General features: G+C 41.6%; 2 protein-coding genes across 2 annotated transcripts; both read left to right on the top strand.

The window, feature by feature from the left end:
- Positions 1-1,065: 1,065 nt before the first annotated feature.
- Positions 1,066-2,228, top strand: LOC139233670 (interferon alpha-13-like). Its single transcript, XM_070864075.1, has 4 exons — positions 1,066-1,188; positions 1,276-1,365; positions 1,533-1,763; positions 2,130-2,228. The coding sequence occupies exons 1-4, from the start codon at positions 1,066-1,068 to the stop codon at positions 2,226-2,228; spliced, it is 543 nt and encodes a 180-aa protein (XP_070720176.1).
- A 6,091-nt stretch (positions 2,229-8,319) lies between these two features.
- On the top strand, positions 8,320-9,481 carry LOC139233669 (interferon alpha-13-like). The gene is made up of 4 exons (XM_070864074.1): positions 8,320-8,442; positions 8,530-8,619; positions 8,787-9,017; positions 9,383-9,481. Exons 1-4 carry the CDS (start codon positions 8,320-8,322, stop codon positions 9,479-9,481), a joined length of 543 nt encoding a protein of 180 aa, XP_070720175.1.
- The last annotated feature ends 9,238 nt before the right edge of the window (positions 9,482-18,719 follow it).

Below are 18,719 nucleotides of genomic sequence, written 5' to 3'. Positions count from 1 at the left end.
ACGCGTTCAAAGCAATTCAGCCTTAGAGAGCAGCGGGAAGTTAAAGAAAACTCTGGGAACGTGCTCAGCAGGTCGCTCAGCATCAGACAAGTTCACGTTGCGTCTGCGAAGTTTTCTTCAGACTTTTCAATAGAGCAACACTGCTGCCCTGTGCCCCAGTGAATCAGGAGAAAAGGGTGGGCTTAAAACATAATTGAGGCTTCCCTCAATCTACCAATCAGGGATCAGGCTCCAGTCCTTAAGGTTAAAGAGCGGAGGCTGAAGGGCGGGATTCATCTTTCCGCAAAAAAAGGGAAAGGGAAAGGGAGACGGAATAATGGAGCTCCGGCACGCCGGCCAGATCTGGGACGTCCCCAGGAGGAAAATATTGGGAGACCCAACTAGGGAAATTGAAGGAAATAACTCAGGGAATGACGATCGCCCATAGAGGGAGGGGACGTTCATTTGTTAAATATTGCAAACAGCTGATGCTTTACTCGTCAGGTCACCGACGGTTTCTCAAAAAGTTGGAACAATCTGATTTTGGGGGATTCATTGGTCAATACAACAGTTAGAAATGCTCCGATTGTCCCAGTGCAGTGTAGCTTTCATTTCGGATTTAACAGGGTTTTGGTATTTCCTCAATTCAGAGCAGGGCAGTTCGCGAGTGCGGCTACAACCACATCCTCCAGTCCGAGGTACTGCTAAGACTGCCTAAAGACTGAAGACGAAATCGGAGCCGCTTTTACAGTTTTTCTTGGGGATTGTTTTATACGGTGAATTCCTCGCATCTGAAAATCGAATGTGGGCAGAAAATCTCCCTGTGGGTACCAACCTGCCTTTTCACTTTTGTGATGCAAACAGCAGATCATTTATATTCGGCATGGTCTTAATCTGACACTTCACTTCTGAGGCTGACAATAATTGACACTTGTCTCTGTCAGAGGATTCACCTTAAACAGGTAAGACACTGCCGAGTTTGTTCACTTACTAACCCACATTAAAATGACTTTTGTCGGATGCTGATCGCTAATGATTTTATCCCTCTGCAATTCCAGCTCGGTGCTTCACCCTGTGTGCTGGAACATGGCGCTCTCGTGTGCTTGGAGATGTTGGATTATGTTGGCCTGGTTGGCCGGGACCATGAGTCTGGGCTGTGAGAGGCTGCGCATTCACAACACAAAGACTCTGGGCAAACTGATTGAAATGGTGAGTTTGAACTGATCGCCATCTCTCCCATCTCCAGAGTTTGTGTGTGTGGCCAATTGTATTAAGCGGAATTCTCCTGTGTTCCAGGGAGGTAGACTGCCCCGGCACTGTGTGACAAGGAGAGTGGCACTGCAGACCCAACCCCTCGATCTGATCACACTTTCCAAAAACTTAAATGTAAGTATCCAGTTCAGAATGTATTTCTGTTGTAGCAGTGCCTGACTTATTGATCAGTCTTTTAATTGTATACATAATATTTGGGCAGACCGCAATATTCTATATTGTCAAGTAACCTTTTGAGTAACACCGATCTTTCCCGTGAAGTAACGCTGTGTATTTTATAGGCCGAGGACAAGATCCGGGTTATCCATCAAACTTTGGATCAAATCAACAAGACCTTCACCCAGAATCTGAGCACCGCGCCCTGGGACGCTGCGCTGCTGGAAGGGTTTCGTATTCTACTGATTCAGCAGCTGGAGGATCTGAGAGGATGTGTCAGGGAACCTCTGTCATACTCCAACAGCGAGGAAATTCAGGAATACTTCGGGAAGTTGAGGGAGTTTTTAGAACTGGAGGTATGGGAATGAATATTTGAATGTTTTATCCCGAGTGAAGCACCATGTGGGTATCCCAAATATACATCCCTCAATCTGTAAATTGCCGATGACTCCAAGCCCTACAAGGAGACACTATCGGTGTATTTGTGAAGATTTCCTCTGGTGCGAATTTCCGGTGAAATCTGTTGGAAATATTAATCATTTCACTGCAACATCAGTCAGAGGAATTCGGCATGAAGAGATTTGCCATGTCCCAATGCTCCCCGGGACCAAAGTAATCCTTATCCTTCCGTAAAAACTGTACCATGAGTTTGCAATATAGATTGTTGCTTTTTCTCCCAGTATATTCCCGGTAATACATTTCAATATTTCTGCCTTTTACAGAGATTCGGCGAGTGTGCCTGGAAAATCGTCTGCTCTCAGACCAAGGCCCGTTTACAGCAGATTCAGACCATAATAGCAAAAATCAGCAAAAGCAACTGAAGGTCACGCAGTGAACATTTTAAACAGAATATTTTCTCATTACTGGGAGATATTGATGTATTTATTCAAATATTTTTACAATTCCAATGTTATTGCTATTTAAAACATCGACAATGTTACAGCAACTCTCATTTCAAGAGCTAATGTGAAGGAATCATGAAATTATCATGTAATAAGATGTTAAATTATTTTTAGTTATTATATTCATATATTTTTGCGATACCGCGTTAAGATGTTGCACCGTGAGGAAAGTAAATTACAAGAACATGTTATTTTTTTTATATTTATTGATTCATATTTATAAGTTGACTAGATCCTTGTTCGAAAGGTTTTTTATAAATACAATTTTTCAATGTTACAATAAATTATTTTTGCAACTTCTCTCTGCCTCATTAAGTGTTATTCATTGCTACAATGGACTGTATGATCATATATCTGGATGTCTGTGTTTGGATCTGGTTTGTGAATGTGAGCACGTCCCAGGCAGAAAAGTACTGGTTTTCAGAGAAACTTAAAGACAACTAATTGGTAGATTTCCCAAGCTGTTGATTGCATTGCTTCGGAGGTTGCCTTGTGGTGAGTGGCAGTGCTGGTGCTAGGTGTCTATTTCGACCTAAACGACTTGGATAGAAGTTTGTAATATCCACTGGGAGACAATGAAGTGGACTTAGTTTGGCTCCTGGAAGAACAATACTGTTTTTCTTAGCTGGTGCAGTTATATCAAATAAAATCATTTGTGCATGTCTCACAGAGAGGAGGAAATGGTTACTTTTCCACCCTGAAACTGGAAGCTTAAACCAAGGCCTGATCCACCCGTGTAAAAATTCCAAAGACACTTTACAAAAGTAAAGCAGGGAACACTCGAAGTGTGCTGGCCAATATACCTACCTCAGCCAGCACCACCAAACTAGATTACCATTATCATATGCAGTCCCTGGAAATCGAGGAAGACTTGCTTCCACTCTAAAAGTTAGTTCTTAGGTGACTGAACAGTCCAATATGGGGATTACAGTCTCTGTCACAGGTTGGACAGATAGTCTCGATATAGGAAAGGATGGGTGGGGAGTTTGGTTTACTGCTTTGAAACACAATTAACTGCTCATTCATCCCACAGTTATTTGCAGAAGCTTGCTTTGTGCTTAATGTACAGTCACATTTAGCTACAAATGTCTTTCACCAGCTTTAAAACTATGCACAAATTTTCCATCCTTGCTTCCTCCATCTGTCCTTCGCAGAAATCCGCTAGATAAGGTCAAAACAGATATTTTCGTCAACCAAAGAAAGCCCATCATTATCATCTATAACATCACATCAACAAAAGGGTTTAGATGTTTAGCATAGAAATGTACATTTATGAGATACGATTTACATAACGTAAAGCACATGAAGCATGACATAATTCCTTCTTTTAACGAAAGTTTGTTTCGAACATTTATGTTTTGTCTTACATTTCCTATGCTTCCTTCAATGATTTCAGTATTTAAAATCAATGAAATCAGAACAAAAACAGTTTACTTCCAACAATATTAGATATGCAGTGGTCCCAACTGTTCATGGTGTGATTTTATAGTGAACATCAAGAAATGTAAAGCTGATGTAAAGATGAAACTCATTTGCTTCAGTCCTGCTTTGCCACAGAATATAATAAGGTCACGTGGTGATGGATGGTGACAAATGCTCTTCAACACCCATACCCCGATTGCTCTGTCAAAGTGGGGATGAACTGGAGCTTGCAGTGGGATCTCCAATATGGACAAGAAAATGAGACAAATGCGAATAATGTGGGAAAGTTCAAATTTTTTATTGACTATATATATAAAATAGTATGTAAATTACAGATTTGATACTGATTTACTTCTTGGTTATATTGGAGTTTCCACTGCAAGTTCCAGTTCATCTCCACTTTGCAGAGCAACCGGCTTATGACTCTTCAAGAGCTTCTGCAATCATCCATTTCCACGTACCTTATTATATCCTGTGGCAAAGAAGGTCTGAAGCAAAGATGTTTAATCATTACATCAGCTTTACATAGTTGTATATGCACCAAGCAGCCAGTTAATATTACAATAGTGACTCCACTCCAAACGTACTCCATTGACTGTAAAGCGTTTTGCGATGTCCGGTGATCGTAAAAGGCACTATATAACGTCTTTCTTTAACAAAAGCAATGTAGCACTGGAATAAAATTCGGTAACTTAATGCAAATTCCAGTCATACACTTTGATTATTCTTAAGCCATCAGTGGAAATGTAAACTTTGTGGTAGATAATTATCAGAATATAATTGTGTTTCACAAATTCTTTTAGCGCGCCATTTTCTGCATAGATATTGTACATCAATGTGAAGAGCGCTGAGCGGAATTACCAATGGTAAAACCCTCCCTCTACAATGGAAGAGTACATTGTCACCAGCTATTGTACGAACATTCCCCTAAAAGTGAATGATTCTTTGGAAATATAGAAACATAGAAAATAGGAGCAGTAGTCGGCAATTGGGTCCTTCGAATCTGTACCGCCATTCAATATATTCATGGATGATCTCCATCTCAACACCATATTCCATCTTTTTCCCCATACCCCTTGATGCCTTCCAAGGAGATCTGAATGGCGAATACATGGTATGACTGACTGCCAGAGTCTCAGCAGTCTGTGCATCAGAAGAAGCAGAGAGACAAACTGCTTTGGCGACAGGAATCCAGGAGACTACTAATCATTCCCTTAAATCAATAAGCCATTCGTTTTCACTCAGAGAGTGGTTAAAATGTGGAACATGCTCCAACATCGAGAAGTTAGGTCAAATAGAATCGATGCTTTTAAGGGAAAGCTACATAATCACAAGAGGGAGGCAGGAATAGCTGGCTATGCAGACAGCGTTTGATGGAGCATAAACACCAGCATAAAGCACGTGGGCCGAATGATCAGTTTCTGTGCTAGAAATTCTGTGCAATTACATGTAATTCCACAATCCTGCATTCCGGCTAGTTAGCTTCAGAGTCTGTTCCGACATCGACACCAGAATGACATTGCACAAATTTAGCATTGATGCTCAAACCTCTTCCCATTGACATTGGTATCAATGCTTTGCAAGATCATTGAATTTCAGGCCTGCCAAAATATGACATCGGTGATCTTCTCCCAGAATGATGTTCGTCAGTAGTATTCTCATCTTCCCAAATGGCCTTTTGATTTTGGTACCCAGTTTCTTCGCAATTTCTTCATTATTTTAATACTTCAATGTGAATTACGCCAAGGAAATATCCCACATCGGGGTCGATGCCGTTTGTAATAAAACCTATTCAACCTCAGCCGTTCCCCGACAGGAGATTAGCCCTAGAAACTAGTAGTTAAGATTGGTTACTCTAATCCCCAGATAAGAGCAGGAGTAGGCCGCCATTCATTGACCTCAACTCCATTTTCCCGCCCAATCTCCAGAACCCTTGAATCCCCGAGAGTCCAAAAATCTGTTTACACAGCCTTGAATATACTCAAAGACTGAGCATCCACAGCCCTCTGGGGCAGAGAATTGCAAAGACTCACAACTCCCTGAGTGAAGAAATTGCTCCTCGTCTTGGTCTTAAATGGCCTTCCGCTTATCCTGAGACGGCACACTCAAGTTCTAGATGTCTCAGACAGGGGTAGCAACCTCTCAGTATCCACCCCATCAATCCCCTTCAGAACCTTGTATGTTTCAATGAGATCACAACTCAGGGCCGAAAGGTGTCATCTCATCGGGTCCATACAAAATGCGCATGGACCCAGTGAGGGCCCATAAAAGCCACTTTCCGGGTTGCGATGCGCATGTGCCGAAATCCGTCTTTTACAATCGATCCAGGTTTCTCCATACAGATCCATCGCATCCCCAGTAGAAGGACATCCACGCGGGAGAGATTGGGCTATTTGTCCAACTCATGCCCAGCGGATGTCCTTCAAAGTTTTACGCCTGCGAAAAACAGATACATAGCTTACTTTTACCAATAAAAGAGTTTTAAAACATATAAAAATTAAATTTAATCACTCATTTTTAAATTAAAACCCCCTGTCTATTAAGGTAAGTTTATTTTCAACCCTATTAAAACACATTTAAAACTTTTCAAAAAATATATTTTTTTCTAAAACATTTAATTACATTTAATTTTAATTAATTTTAAATATGTGAGGTGTTTTATTTTTATGTTGTGTTTCGGTGTTTTAGGAGGGTATTCTCATTGATCGTCATGGGAACTCGTACAAACCGAGTACCAATTTTTATCAATAAGAATACTACACAGTGATTGGTGGTCCAGGCCGGCAGGCCACCGCTTGGATCCTACGTTCCTCTGAGACCACCAGGTACTTTCGTAGACTTTTTTGATGTCGGATGCTTGCGTTCGAAGGAAGCCTCTGACCGCAATTCCGCCCCCCACCCCCCGCAGCCCTCATTCTTCTAAACTCTAGAGAGTATAGGTCCAATCTACGCAATCTATCCTCATAGGACAGCTTCTCATCTGAGGAATCAATCCAGTCAACCTTTGTTGTGCTGCCTTCAATCTCCTTCCTTAGATAAGGAGACCAAAACTGTGCACAGTATTCCAGGTATGGTCTCACCAAGGCCCTATACAATTGCAGCAAGTCTTCCTTACTCTTATGAACGAAACCCCTTGCAATCAAGGAAAACATATTATTGCTTGCTATATCTGCATGCCAGCTTTCTGTGTTTGTTGCACGAGGACACACATATCTCTCTGAAAACCAACATTTCATAGTTTCTCACCATTTAAAAAATGTTCTCTCTTTAAACTCACCATTTCACTCTTGAGAATTCCTTTAAAAACTTGCTGTACTGCAGCCACTGGCAGTCCTGGCTCATGTCCCGGGCAACATCACCAACAAAATCCAGTCTCCAGCCATCGGAAAACCAATGTTCATCCAACACCGGGGTGGGCGGGGGAGGAGTATCTGGTAAGCATCCCGCTGAAATGCTGCCTGACTCTCTATTGCTCCTTCCTGTGCTTTGTTTCAAGAGATGGAATGGTCTCTGCCTCAACTACACGCGTTCAAAGCAATTCAGCCTTAGAGAGCAGCGGGAAGTTAAAGAAAACTCTGGGAACGTGCTCAGCAGGTCGCTCAGCATCAGACAAGTTCACGTTGCGTCTGCGAAGTTTTCTTCAGACTTTTCAATAGAGCAACACTGCTGCCCTGTGCCCCAGTGAATCAGGAGAAAAGGGTGGGCTTAAAACATAATTGAGGCTTCCCTCAATCTACCAATCAGGGACCAGGCTCCAGTCCTTAAGGTTAAAGAGCGGAGGCTGAAGGGCGGGATTCATCTTTCCGCAAAAAAAGGGAAAGGGAAAGGGAGACGGAATAATGGAGCTCCGGCCCGCCGGCCAGATCTGGGACGTCCCCAGGAGGAAAATATTGGGAGACCCAACTAGGGAAATTGAAGGATATAACTCAGGGAATAACGATCGCCCACAGAGGGAGGGGACGTTCATTTGTTAAATATTGCAAACAGCTGATGCTTTACTCGTCAGGTCACCGACGGTTTCTCAAAAAGATGGAACAATCTGATTTTGGGGGATTCATTGGTCAATACAACAGTTAGAAATGCTCCGATTGTCCCAGTGCAGTGTAGCTTTCATTTCGGATTTAACAGGGTTTTGGTATTTCCTCAATTCAGAGCAGGGCAGTTCGCGAGTGCGGCTACAACCACATCCTCCACTCCGAGGTACTGCTAAGACTGCCTAAAGACTGAAGACGAAATCGGAGCCGCTTTTACAGTTTTTCTTGGGGATTGTTTTATACGGTGAATTCCTCGCATCTGAAAATCGAATGTGGGCAGAAAATCTCCCTGTGGGTACCAACCTGCCTTTTCACTTTTGTGATGCAAACAGCAGATCATTTATATTCGGCATGGTCTTACTCTGATACTTCACTTCTGAGGCTGACAACAATTGACACTTGTCTCTGTCAGAGGATTCACCTTAAACAGGTAAGACACTGCCGAGTTTGTTCACTTACTAACCCACATTAAAATGACTCTTGTCGGATGCTGATCGCTAATGATTTTATCCCTCTGCAATTCCAGCTCGGTGCTTCACCCTGTGTGCTGGAACATGGCGCTCTCGTGTGCTTGGAGATGTTGGATTATGTTGGCCTGGTTGGCCGGGACCATGAGTCTGGGCTGTGAGAGGCTGCGCATTCACAACACAAAGACTCTGGGCAAACTGATTGAAATGGTGAGTTTGAACTGATCGCCATCTCTCCCATCTCCAGAGTTTGTGTGTGTGGCCAATTGTATTAAGCGGAATTCTCCTGTGTTCCAGGGAGGTAGACTGCCCCGGCACTGTGTGACAAGGAGAGTGGCACTGCAGACCCAACCCCTCGATCTGATCACACTTTCAAACAACTTAAATGTAAGTATCCAGTGCAGAATGTATTTCTGTTGTAGCAGTGCCTGACTTATTGACCAGTCTTTTAATTGTATAAATAATATTTGGGCAGACCGCAATATTCTATATTGTCAAGTAACCTTTTGAGTAACACCGATCTTTCCCGTGAAGTAACGCTGTGTATTTTATAGGCCGAGGACAAGATCCGGGTTATCCATCAAACTTTGGATCAAATCAACAAGACCTTCACCCAGAATCTGAGCACCGCGCCCTGGGACGCTGCGCTGCTGGAAGGGTTTCGTATTCTACTGATTCAGCAGCTGGAGGATCTGAGAGGATGTGTCAGGGAACCTCTGTCATACTCCAACAGCGAGGAAATTCAGGAATACTTCGGGAAGTTGAGGGAGTTTTTAGAACTGGAGGTATGGGAATGAATATTTGAATGTTTTATCCCGAGTGAAGCACCATGTGGGTATCCCAAATATACATCCCTCAATCTGTAAATTGCCGATGACTCCAGGCCCTACAAGGAGACACTATCGGTGTATTTGTGAAGATTTCCTCTGGTGCGAATTTCCGGTGAAATCTGTTGGAAAATAAATCATTTCACTGCAACATCAGTCAGAGGAATTCGGCATGAAGAGATTTGCCATGTCCCAATGCTCCCCGGGACCAAAGTAATCCTTATCCTTCCGTAAAAACTGTACCATGAGTTTGCAATACAGATTGTTGCTTTTTCTCCCAGTATATTCCCGGTAATACATTTCAATATTTCTGCCTTTTACAGAGATTCGGCGAGTGTGCCTGGAAAATCGTCTGCTCTCAGACCAAGGCCCGTTTACAGCAGATTCAGACCATAATAGCAAAAATCAGCAAAAGCAACTGAAGGTCACGCAGTGAACATTTTAAACAGAATATTTTCTCATTACTGGGAGATATTGATGTATTTATTCAAATATTTTTACAATTCCAATGTTATTGCTATTTAAAACATCGACAATGTTACAGCAACTCTCATTTCAAGAGCTAATGTGAAGGAATCATGAAATTATCATGTAATAAGATGTTAAATTATTTTTAGTTATTATATTCATATATTTTTGCGATACCGCGTTAAGATGTTGCACCGTGAGGAAAGTAAATTACAAGAACATGTTATTTTTTTTATATTTATTGATTCATATTTATAAGTTGACTAGATCCTTGTTCGAAAGGTTTTTTATAAATACAATTTTTCAATGTTACAATAAATTATTTTTGCAACTTCTCTCTGCCTCATTAAGTGTTATTCATTGCTACAATGGACTGTATGATCATATATCTGGATGTCTGTGTTTGGATCTGGTTTGTGAATGTGAGCACGTCCCAGGCAGAAAAGTACTGGTTTTCAGAGAAACTTAAAGACAACTAATTGGTAGATTTCCCAAGCTGTTGATTGCATTGCTTCGGAGGTTGCCTTGTGGTGAGTGGCAGTGCTGGTGCTAGGTGTCTATTTCGACCTAAACGACTTGGATAGAAGTTTGTAATATCCACTGGGAGACAATGAAGTGGACTTAGTTTGGCTCCTGGAAGAACAATACTGTTTTTCTTAGCTGGTGCAGTTATATCAAATAAAATCATTTGTGCATGTCTCACAGAGAGGAGGAAATGGTTACTTTTCCACCCTGAAACTGGAAGCTTAAACCAAGGCCTGATCCGCCCGTGTAAAAATTCCAAAGGCACTTTACAAAAGTAAAGCAGGGAACACTCGAAGTGTGCTGGCCAATATACCTACCTCAGCCAGCACCACCAAACTAGATTACCATTATCATATGCAGTCCCTGGAAATCGAGGAAGACTTGCTTCCACTCTAAAAGTTAGTTCTTAGGTGACTGAACAGTCCAATATGGGGATTACAGTCTCTGTCACAGGTGGGACAGATAGTCTCGATATAGGAAAGGATGGGTGGGGAGTTTGGTTTACTGCTTTGAAACACAATTAACTGCTCATTCATCCCACAGTTATTTGCAGAAGCTTGCTTTGTGCTTAATGTACAGTCACATTTAGCTACAAATGTATTTCACCAGCTTTAAAACTATGCACAAATTTTCCATCCTTGCTTCCTCCATCTGTCCAAATGCGAATAATGTGGGAAAGTTCAAATTTTTTATTGACTATATATATAAAATAGTATGTAAATTACAGATTTGATACTGATTTACTTCTTGGTTACATTGGAGTTTCCACTGCAAGTTCCAGTTCATCTCCACTTTGCAGAGTAACCGGCTTATGACTCTTCAAGAGCTTCTGCAATCATCCATTTCCACGTACCTTATTATATCCTGTGGCAAAGAAGGTCTGAAGCAAAGATGTTTAATCATTACATCAGCTTTACATAGTTGTATATGCACCAAGCAGCCAGTTAATATTACAATAGTGACTCCACTCCAAACGTACTCCATTGACTGTAAAGCGTTTTGCGATGTCCGGTGATCGTAAAAGGCACTATATAACGTCTTTCTTTAACAAAAGCAATGTAGCACTGGAATAAAATTCGGTAACTTAATGCAAATTCCAGTCATGCACTTTGATTATTCTTAAGCCATCAGTGGAAATGTAAACTTTGTGGTAGATAATTATCAGAATATAATTGTGTTTCACAAAATCTTTTAGCGCGCCATTTTCTGCATCGACATTGTACATCAATGTAAAGAGCGCTGAGCTGAATTTTCAATGGTAAAACCCTCCCTCTACAATGGAAGAGTACATTGTCACCAGCTATTGTACGAACATTCCCCTAAAAGTGAATGATTCTTTGGAAATATAGAAACATAGAAAATAGGAGCAGTAGTCGGCCATTGGGTCCTTCGAATCTGCACCGCCATTCAATATATTCATGGCTGATCTCAATCTCAACACCATATTCCATCTTTTTCCCCATACCCATTGATGCCTTTCAAGGAGATCTGAATGGCGAATACATGGTATGACTGACTGCCAGAGTCTCACCAGTCTGTGCATCAGAAGAAGCAGAGAGACAAACTGCTTTGGCGACTGGAATCCAGGAGACTACTAATCATTCTCTTAAATCAATAAGACATTCGTTTTCACTCAGAGAGTGGTTAAAATGTGGAACATGCTCCAACATCGAGAAGTTAGGTCAAATAGAATCGATGCTTTTAAGGGAAAGCTACATAATCACAAGAGGGAGGCAGGAATAGCTGGCTATGCAGACAGTGTTTGATGGAGCATAAACACCAGCATAAAGCACGTGGGCCGAATGATCAGTTTCTGTGCTAGAAATTCTGTGCAATTCCATGTAATTCCACAATCCTGCATTCCGGCTAGTTAGCTTCAGAGGCTGTTCCGACATCGACATCAGAATGACATTGCACAAATTTAGCATTGATGCTCAAACCTCTTCCCATTGACATTGGTATCAATGCTTTGCAAGATCATTGAATTTCAGGCCTGCCAAAATATGACATCGGTGATCTTCTCCCAGAATGATGTTCGTCAATAGTATTCTCATCTTCCCAAATGGCCTTTTGATTTCGGTACCCAATTTCTTCACAATTTCTTCATTATTTTAATACTTCAATGTGAATTACGCCAAGGAAATATCCCACATCGGGGTCGATGCAGTTTGTAATAAAACCTACTCAACCTCAGCCGTTCCCCGACAGGAGATTAGCCCTAGAAACTAGTAGTTAAGATTGGTTACTCTAATCCCCAGATAAGAGCAGGAGTAGGCCGCCATTCATTGACCTCAACTCCATTTTCCCGCCCAATCTCCAGAACCCTTGAATCCCCGAGAGTCCAAAAATCTGTTTACACAGCCTTGAACATACTCAAAGACTGAGCATCCACAGCCCTCTGGGGCAGAGAATTGCAAAGACTCAACTCCCTGAGTGAAGAAATTGCTCTTCGTCTTGGTCTTAAATGGCCTTCCGCTTATCCTGAGACGGCACACTCAAGTTCTAGATGTCTCAGCCAGGGGTAGCAACCTCTCAGTATCCACCCCATCAATCCCCTTCAGAACCTTGTATGTTTCAATGAGATCACAACTCAGGGCCTAAAGGTGTCATCTCATCGGGTCCATACAAAATGCGCATGGACCCAGTGAGGGCCCATAAAAGCCACTTTCCGGGTTGCGATGCGCATGTGCCGAAATCCGTCTTTTACAATCGATCCAGGTTTCTCCATACAGATCCATCGCATCCCCAGTAGAAGGACATCCACGCGGGAGAAATTGGGCTATTTGTCCAACTCATGCCCAGCGGATGTCCGTCAAAGTTTTACGCCTGCGAAAAACAGGTACATAGCTTACTTTTACCAATAGAAGAGTTTTAAAACATATAAAAATTAAATTTAATCACTCATTTTTAAATGAAAACACCCTGTCTATTAAGGAAAGTTTATTTTCAACCCTATTAAAACACATTTTAAACTTTTCAAAAAATATATTTTTTTCTAAAACATTTAATTACATTTAATTTTAATTAATTTTAAATATGTGAGGTGTTTTATTTTTATGTTGTGTTTTGGTGTTTTAGGAGGGTATTTTCATTGATAGTCATGGGAACTCGTACAAACCGAGTACCAATTTTTATCAATAAGAATACTACACAGTGATTGGTGGTCCAGGCCGGCAGGCCACCGCTTGGATCCTACGTTCCTCTGAGACCACCAGGTACTTTCGTAGACTTTTTTGATGTCGGATGCTTGCGTTCGAAGGAAGCCTCTGACCGCAATTCCGCCCCCCACCCCCCCGCACCCCTCATTCTTCTAAACTCTAGAGAGTATAGGTCCAATCTACACAATCTATCCTCATAGGACAGCTTCTCATCTGAGGAATCAATCCAGTCAACCTTTGTTGTGCTGCCTTCAATCTCCTTCCTTAGATAAGGAGACCAAAACTGTGCACAGTATTCCAGGTATGGTCTCACCAAGGCCCTATACAATTGCAGCAAGTCTTCCTTACTCTTATGAACGAAACCCCTTGCAATCAAGGAAAACATATTATTGCTTGCTATATCTGAATGCCAACTGTCTGTGTTTGTTGCACGAGGACACACACATCTCTCTGAAAACCAACATTTCATAGTTTCTCACCATTTAAAAAATGTTCTCTCTTTAAACTCACCATTTTACTCTTGAGAATTCCTTTAAAAACTTGCTGTACTGCAGCCACTGGCAGTCCTGGCTCATGTCCCGGGCAACATCACCAACAAAATCCAGTCTCCAGCCATCGGAAAACCAATGTTCATCCAACACCGGGGTGGGTGGGGGAGGAGTATCTGGTAAGCATCCCGCTGAAATGCTGCCTGACTCTCTATTGCTCCTTCCTGTGCTTTGTTTCAAGAGATGGAATGGTCTCTGCCTCAACTACACGCGTTCAAAGCAATTCAGCCTTAGAGAGCAGCGGGAAGTTAAAGAAAACTCTGGGAACGTGCTCAGCAGGTCGCTCAGCATCAGACAAGTTCACGTTGCGTCTGCGAAGTTTTCTTCAGACTTTTCAATAGAGCAACACTGCTGCCCTGTGCCCCAGTGAATCAGGAGAAAAGGGTGGGCTTAAAACATAATTGAGGCTTCCCTCAATCTACCAATCAGGGACCAGGCTCCAGTCCTTAACGTTAAAGAGCGGAGGCTGAAGGGCGGGATTCATCTTTCCGCAAAAAAAGGGAAAGGGAAAGGGAGACGGAATAATGGAGCTCCGGCCCGCCGGCCAGATCTGGGACGTCCCCAGGAGGAAAATATTGGGAGACCCAACTAGGGAAATTGAAGGATATAACTCAGGGAATAACGATCGCCCACAGAGGAAGGGGAGGTTCATTTGTTAACTATTGCAAACAGCTTTACTCGTCAGGTCACCGACGGTTTCTCAAAAAGTTGGAACAATCTGATTTTGGGGGATTCATTGGTCAATACAACAGTTAGAAATGCTCCGATTGTCCCAGTGCAGTGTAGCTTTCATTTCGGATTTAACAGGGTTTTGGTATATCCTCAATTCAGAGCAGGGCAGTTCGCGAGTGCGGCTACAACCACATCCTCCACTCCGAGGTACTGCTAAGAATGCCTAAAGACTGAAGACGAAATCGGAGCCGCTTTTACAGTTTTTCTTGGGGATTGTTTTATACGGTGAATTCCTCGCATCTGAAAATCGAATGTGGGCAGAAAATCTCCCTGTGGGTACCAACCTGCCTTTTCACTTTTGTGATGCAAACAGCAGATCATTTATATTCGGCATGGTCTTACTCTGATACTTCACTCCTGAGGCTGACAACAATTGACACTTGTCTCTGTCAGAGGATTCACCTTAAACAGGTAAGACACTGCCGAGTTTGTTCACTTACTAACCCACATTAAAATGACTTTTGTCGGATGCTGATCGCTAATGATTTTATCCCTCTGCAATTCCAGCTCGGTGCTTCACCCTGTGTGCTGGAACATGGCGCTCTCGTGTGCTTGGAGATGTTGGATTATGTTGGCCTGGTTGGCCGGGACCATGAGTCTGGGCTGTGAGAGGCTGCGCATTCACAACACAAAGACTCTGGGCAAACTGATTGAAATGGTGAGTTTGAACTGATCGCCATCTCTCCCATCTCCAGAGTTTGTGTGTGTGGCCAATTGTATTAAGCGGAATTCTCCTGTGTTCCAGGGAGGTAGACTGCCCCGGCACTGTGTGACAAGGAGAGTGGCACTGCAGACCCAACCCCTCGATCTGATCACACTTTCAAACAACTTAAATGTAAGTATCCCGTTCAGAATGTATTTCTGTTGTAACAGTGCCTGACTTATTGACCAGTCTTTTAATTGTATAAATAATATTTGGGCAGACCGCAATATTCTATATTGTCAAGTAACCTTTTGAGTAACACCGAGCTTTCCCGTGAAGTAACGCTGTGTATTTTATAGGCCGAGGACACGATCCGGGTTATCCATCAAACTTTGGATCAAATCAACAAGACCTTCACCCAGAATCTGAGCACCGCACCCTGGGACGCTGCGCTGCTGGAAGGGTTTTGTATTCTACTGATTCAGCAGCTGGAGGATCTGAGAGGATGTGTCAGGGAACCTCTGTCATACTCCAACAGCGAGGAAATTCAGGAATACTTCGGGAAGTTGAGGGAGTTTTTTGAACTGGAGGTATGGGAATTAATATTTGAATGTTTTATCCCGAGTGAAGCACCATGTGGGTATCCCAAATATACATCCCTCAATCTGTAAATTGCCGATGACTCCAGGTCCTACAAGGAGACACTATCGGTGTATTTGTGAAGATTTCCTCTGGTGCGAATTTCCGGTGAAATCTGTTGGAAAATATTAATCATTTCACTGCAACATCAGTCAGAGGAATTCGGCATGAAGAGATTTACCATGTCCCAATGCTCCCCGGGACCAAAGTAATCCTTATCCTTCCGTAAAAACTGTACCATGAGTTTGCAATATAGATTGTTGCTTTTTCTCCCAGTATATTCCCGGTAATACATTTCAATATTTCTGCCTTTTACAGAGATTCGGCGAGTGTGCCTGGAAAATCGTCTGCTCTCAGACCAAGGCCCGTTTACAGCAGATTCAGACCATAATAGCAAAAATCAGCAAAAGCAACTGAAGGTCACGCAATGAACATTTTAAACAGAATATTTTCTCATTACTGGGAGATATTGATGTATTTATTCAAATATGTTTACAATTCCAATGTTATTGCTATTTAAAACATCGACAATGTTACAGCAACTCTCATTTCAAGAGCTAATGTGAAGGAATCATGAAATTATCATGTAATAAGATGTTAAATTATTTTTAGTTATTATATTCATATATTTTTGCGATACCGCGTTAAGATTTTGCATCGTGAGGAAAGTAAATTACAAGAACATGTTATTTTTTTTATATTTATTGAATCATATTTATAAGTTGACTAGATCCTTGTTCGAAAGGTTTTTTATAAATACAATTTTTCAATGTTACAATAAATTATTTTTGCAACTTCTCTCTGCCTCATTAAGTGTTATTCATTGCTACAATGGACTGTATGATCATATATCTGGATGTATGTGTTTGGATCTGGTTTGTGAATGTGAGCACGTCCCAGGCAGAAAAGTACTGGTTTTCAGAGAAACTTAAAGACAACTAATTGGTAGATTTCCCAAGCTGTTGATTGCATTGCTTCGGAGGTCGCCTTGTGGTGAGTGGCAGTGATGGTGCTAGGTGTCTATTTTGACCTAAACGACTTGGATAGAAGTTTGTAATATCCACTGGGATACTGTTTTTCTTAGCTGGTGCAGTTATATCAAATAAAATCATTTGTGCATGTCTCACAGAGAGGAGGAAATGGTTACTTTTCCACCCTGAAACTGGAAGCTTAAACCAAGGCCTCATCCGCCCGTGTAAAAATTCCAAAGGCACTTTACAAAAGAAAAGCAGGGAACACTCGAAGTGTGCTGGCCAATATACCTACCTCAGCCAGCACCACCAAACTAGATTACCATTATCATATGCAGTCCCTGGAAATCGAGGAAGACTTGCTTCCACTCTAAAAGTTAGTTCTTAGGTGACTGAACAGTCCAATATGGGGATTACAGTCTCTGTCACAGGTGGGACAGATAGTTTCGATATAGGAAAGGATGGGTGGGGAGTCTGGTTTACTGCTTTGAAACACAATTAACTGCTCATTCATCCCTCAGTTATTTGCAGAAGCTTGCTTTGTGCTTAATGTACAGTCACATTTAACTACAAATGTCTTTCACCAGCTTTAAAACTATGCACAAATTTTCCATCCTTGCTTCCTCCATCTGTCCTTCACAGAAATCCGCTAGATAAGGTCAAAACAGATATTTTCGTCAACCAAAGAAAGCCCATCATTATCATCTATAACATCACATCAACAAAAGGGCATAGATGTTTAGCATAGAAATGTACATTTATGAGATAATATTTACATAACATAAAGCACATGAAGCATGACATAATTCCTTCTTTTAACGAAAGTTTGTTTCGAACATTTATGTTTTGTCTTACATTTCCTATGTTTCGTTCAATGATTTCAGTATTTAAAATCAATGAAATCAGAAAAAAAACAGTTTACTGCCAACAATATTAGATATGCAGTGGTCCCAACTGTTCATGGTGTGATTTTATAGTGAACATCAAGAAATGTAAAGCTGATGTAAAGATGCAACTCATTTGCTTCAGTCCTGCTTTGCCACAGAATATAATAAGGTCACGTGGTGATGGATGGTGACAAATGCTCTTCAACACCCATAGCCCGATTGCTCTGTCAAAGTGGGGATGAACTGGGGCTTGCAGTGGGATCTCCAATATGGACAAGAAAATGAGACAAATGCGAATAATGTGGGAAAGTTCAAATTTTTTATTAACTATATATATAAAATAGTATGTAAATTACAGGTTTGGTACTGATTTACTTCTTGGTTATATTGGAGTTTCCACTGCAAGTTCCAGTTCATCTCCACTTTGCAGTGCAACCGGCTTATGACTCTTCAAGAGCTTCTGCAATCATCCATTTCCACGTACCTTATTATATCCTGTGGAAAAGAAGGTGTGAAGCAAATATGTTTAATCATTACATCAACTTTACATAGTTGTATATGCACCAAGCAGCCAGTTAATATTACAATAGTGACTCCACTCCAAACGTACTCCATTGACTGTAAAGCGTTTTGCGATGTCCGGTGATCGTAAAAGGCACTATATAACGTCTTTCTTTAACAAAAGCAATGTAGCACTGGAATAAAATTCGGTAACTTAATGCAAATTCCAGTCATGCACTTTGATTATTCTTAAGCCATCAGTGGAAATGTAAACTTTGTGGTAGATAATTATCAGAATATAATTGTGTTTCACAAAATCTTTTAGCGCGCCATTTTCTGCATAACCATTGTACATCAATGTAAAGAGCGCTGAGCGGAATTACCAATGGTAAAACCCTCCCTCTACAATGGAAGAGTACATTGTCACCAGCTATTGTACGAACATTCCCCTAAAAGTGAATGATTCTTTGGAAATATAGAAACATAGAAAATAGGAGCAGTAGTCAGCCATTGGGTCCTTCGAATCTGCACCGCCATTCAATATATTCATGGCTGATCTCCATCTCAACACCATATTCCATCTTTTTC

The sequence above is a fragment of the Pristiophorus japonicus genome, chromosome 21 (genome assembly GCF_044704955.1).
Source record: "Pristiophorus japonicus isolate sPriJap1 chromosome 21, sPriJap1.hap1, whole genome shotgun sequence".
Lineage (NCBI taxonomy): Eukaryota > Metazoa > Chordata > Chondrichthyes > Pristiophoridae > Pristiophorus > Pristiophorus japonicus.
The sequence above is the reverse complement of the archived record's forward strand: the minus strand, read 5'-3'. Positions and strand labels throughout refer to the sequence as shown.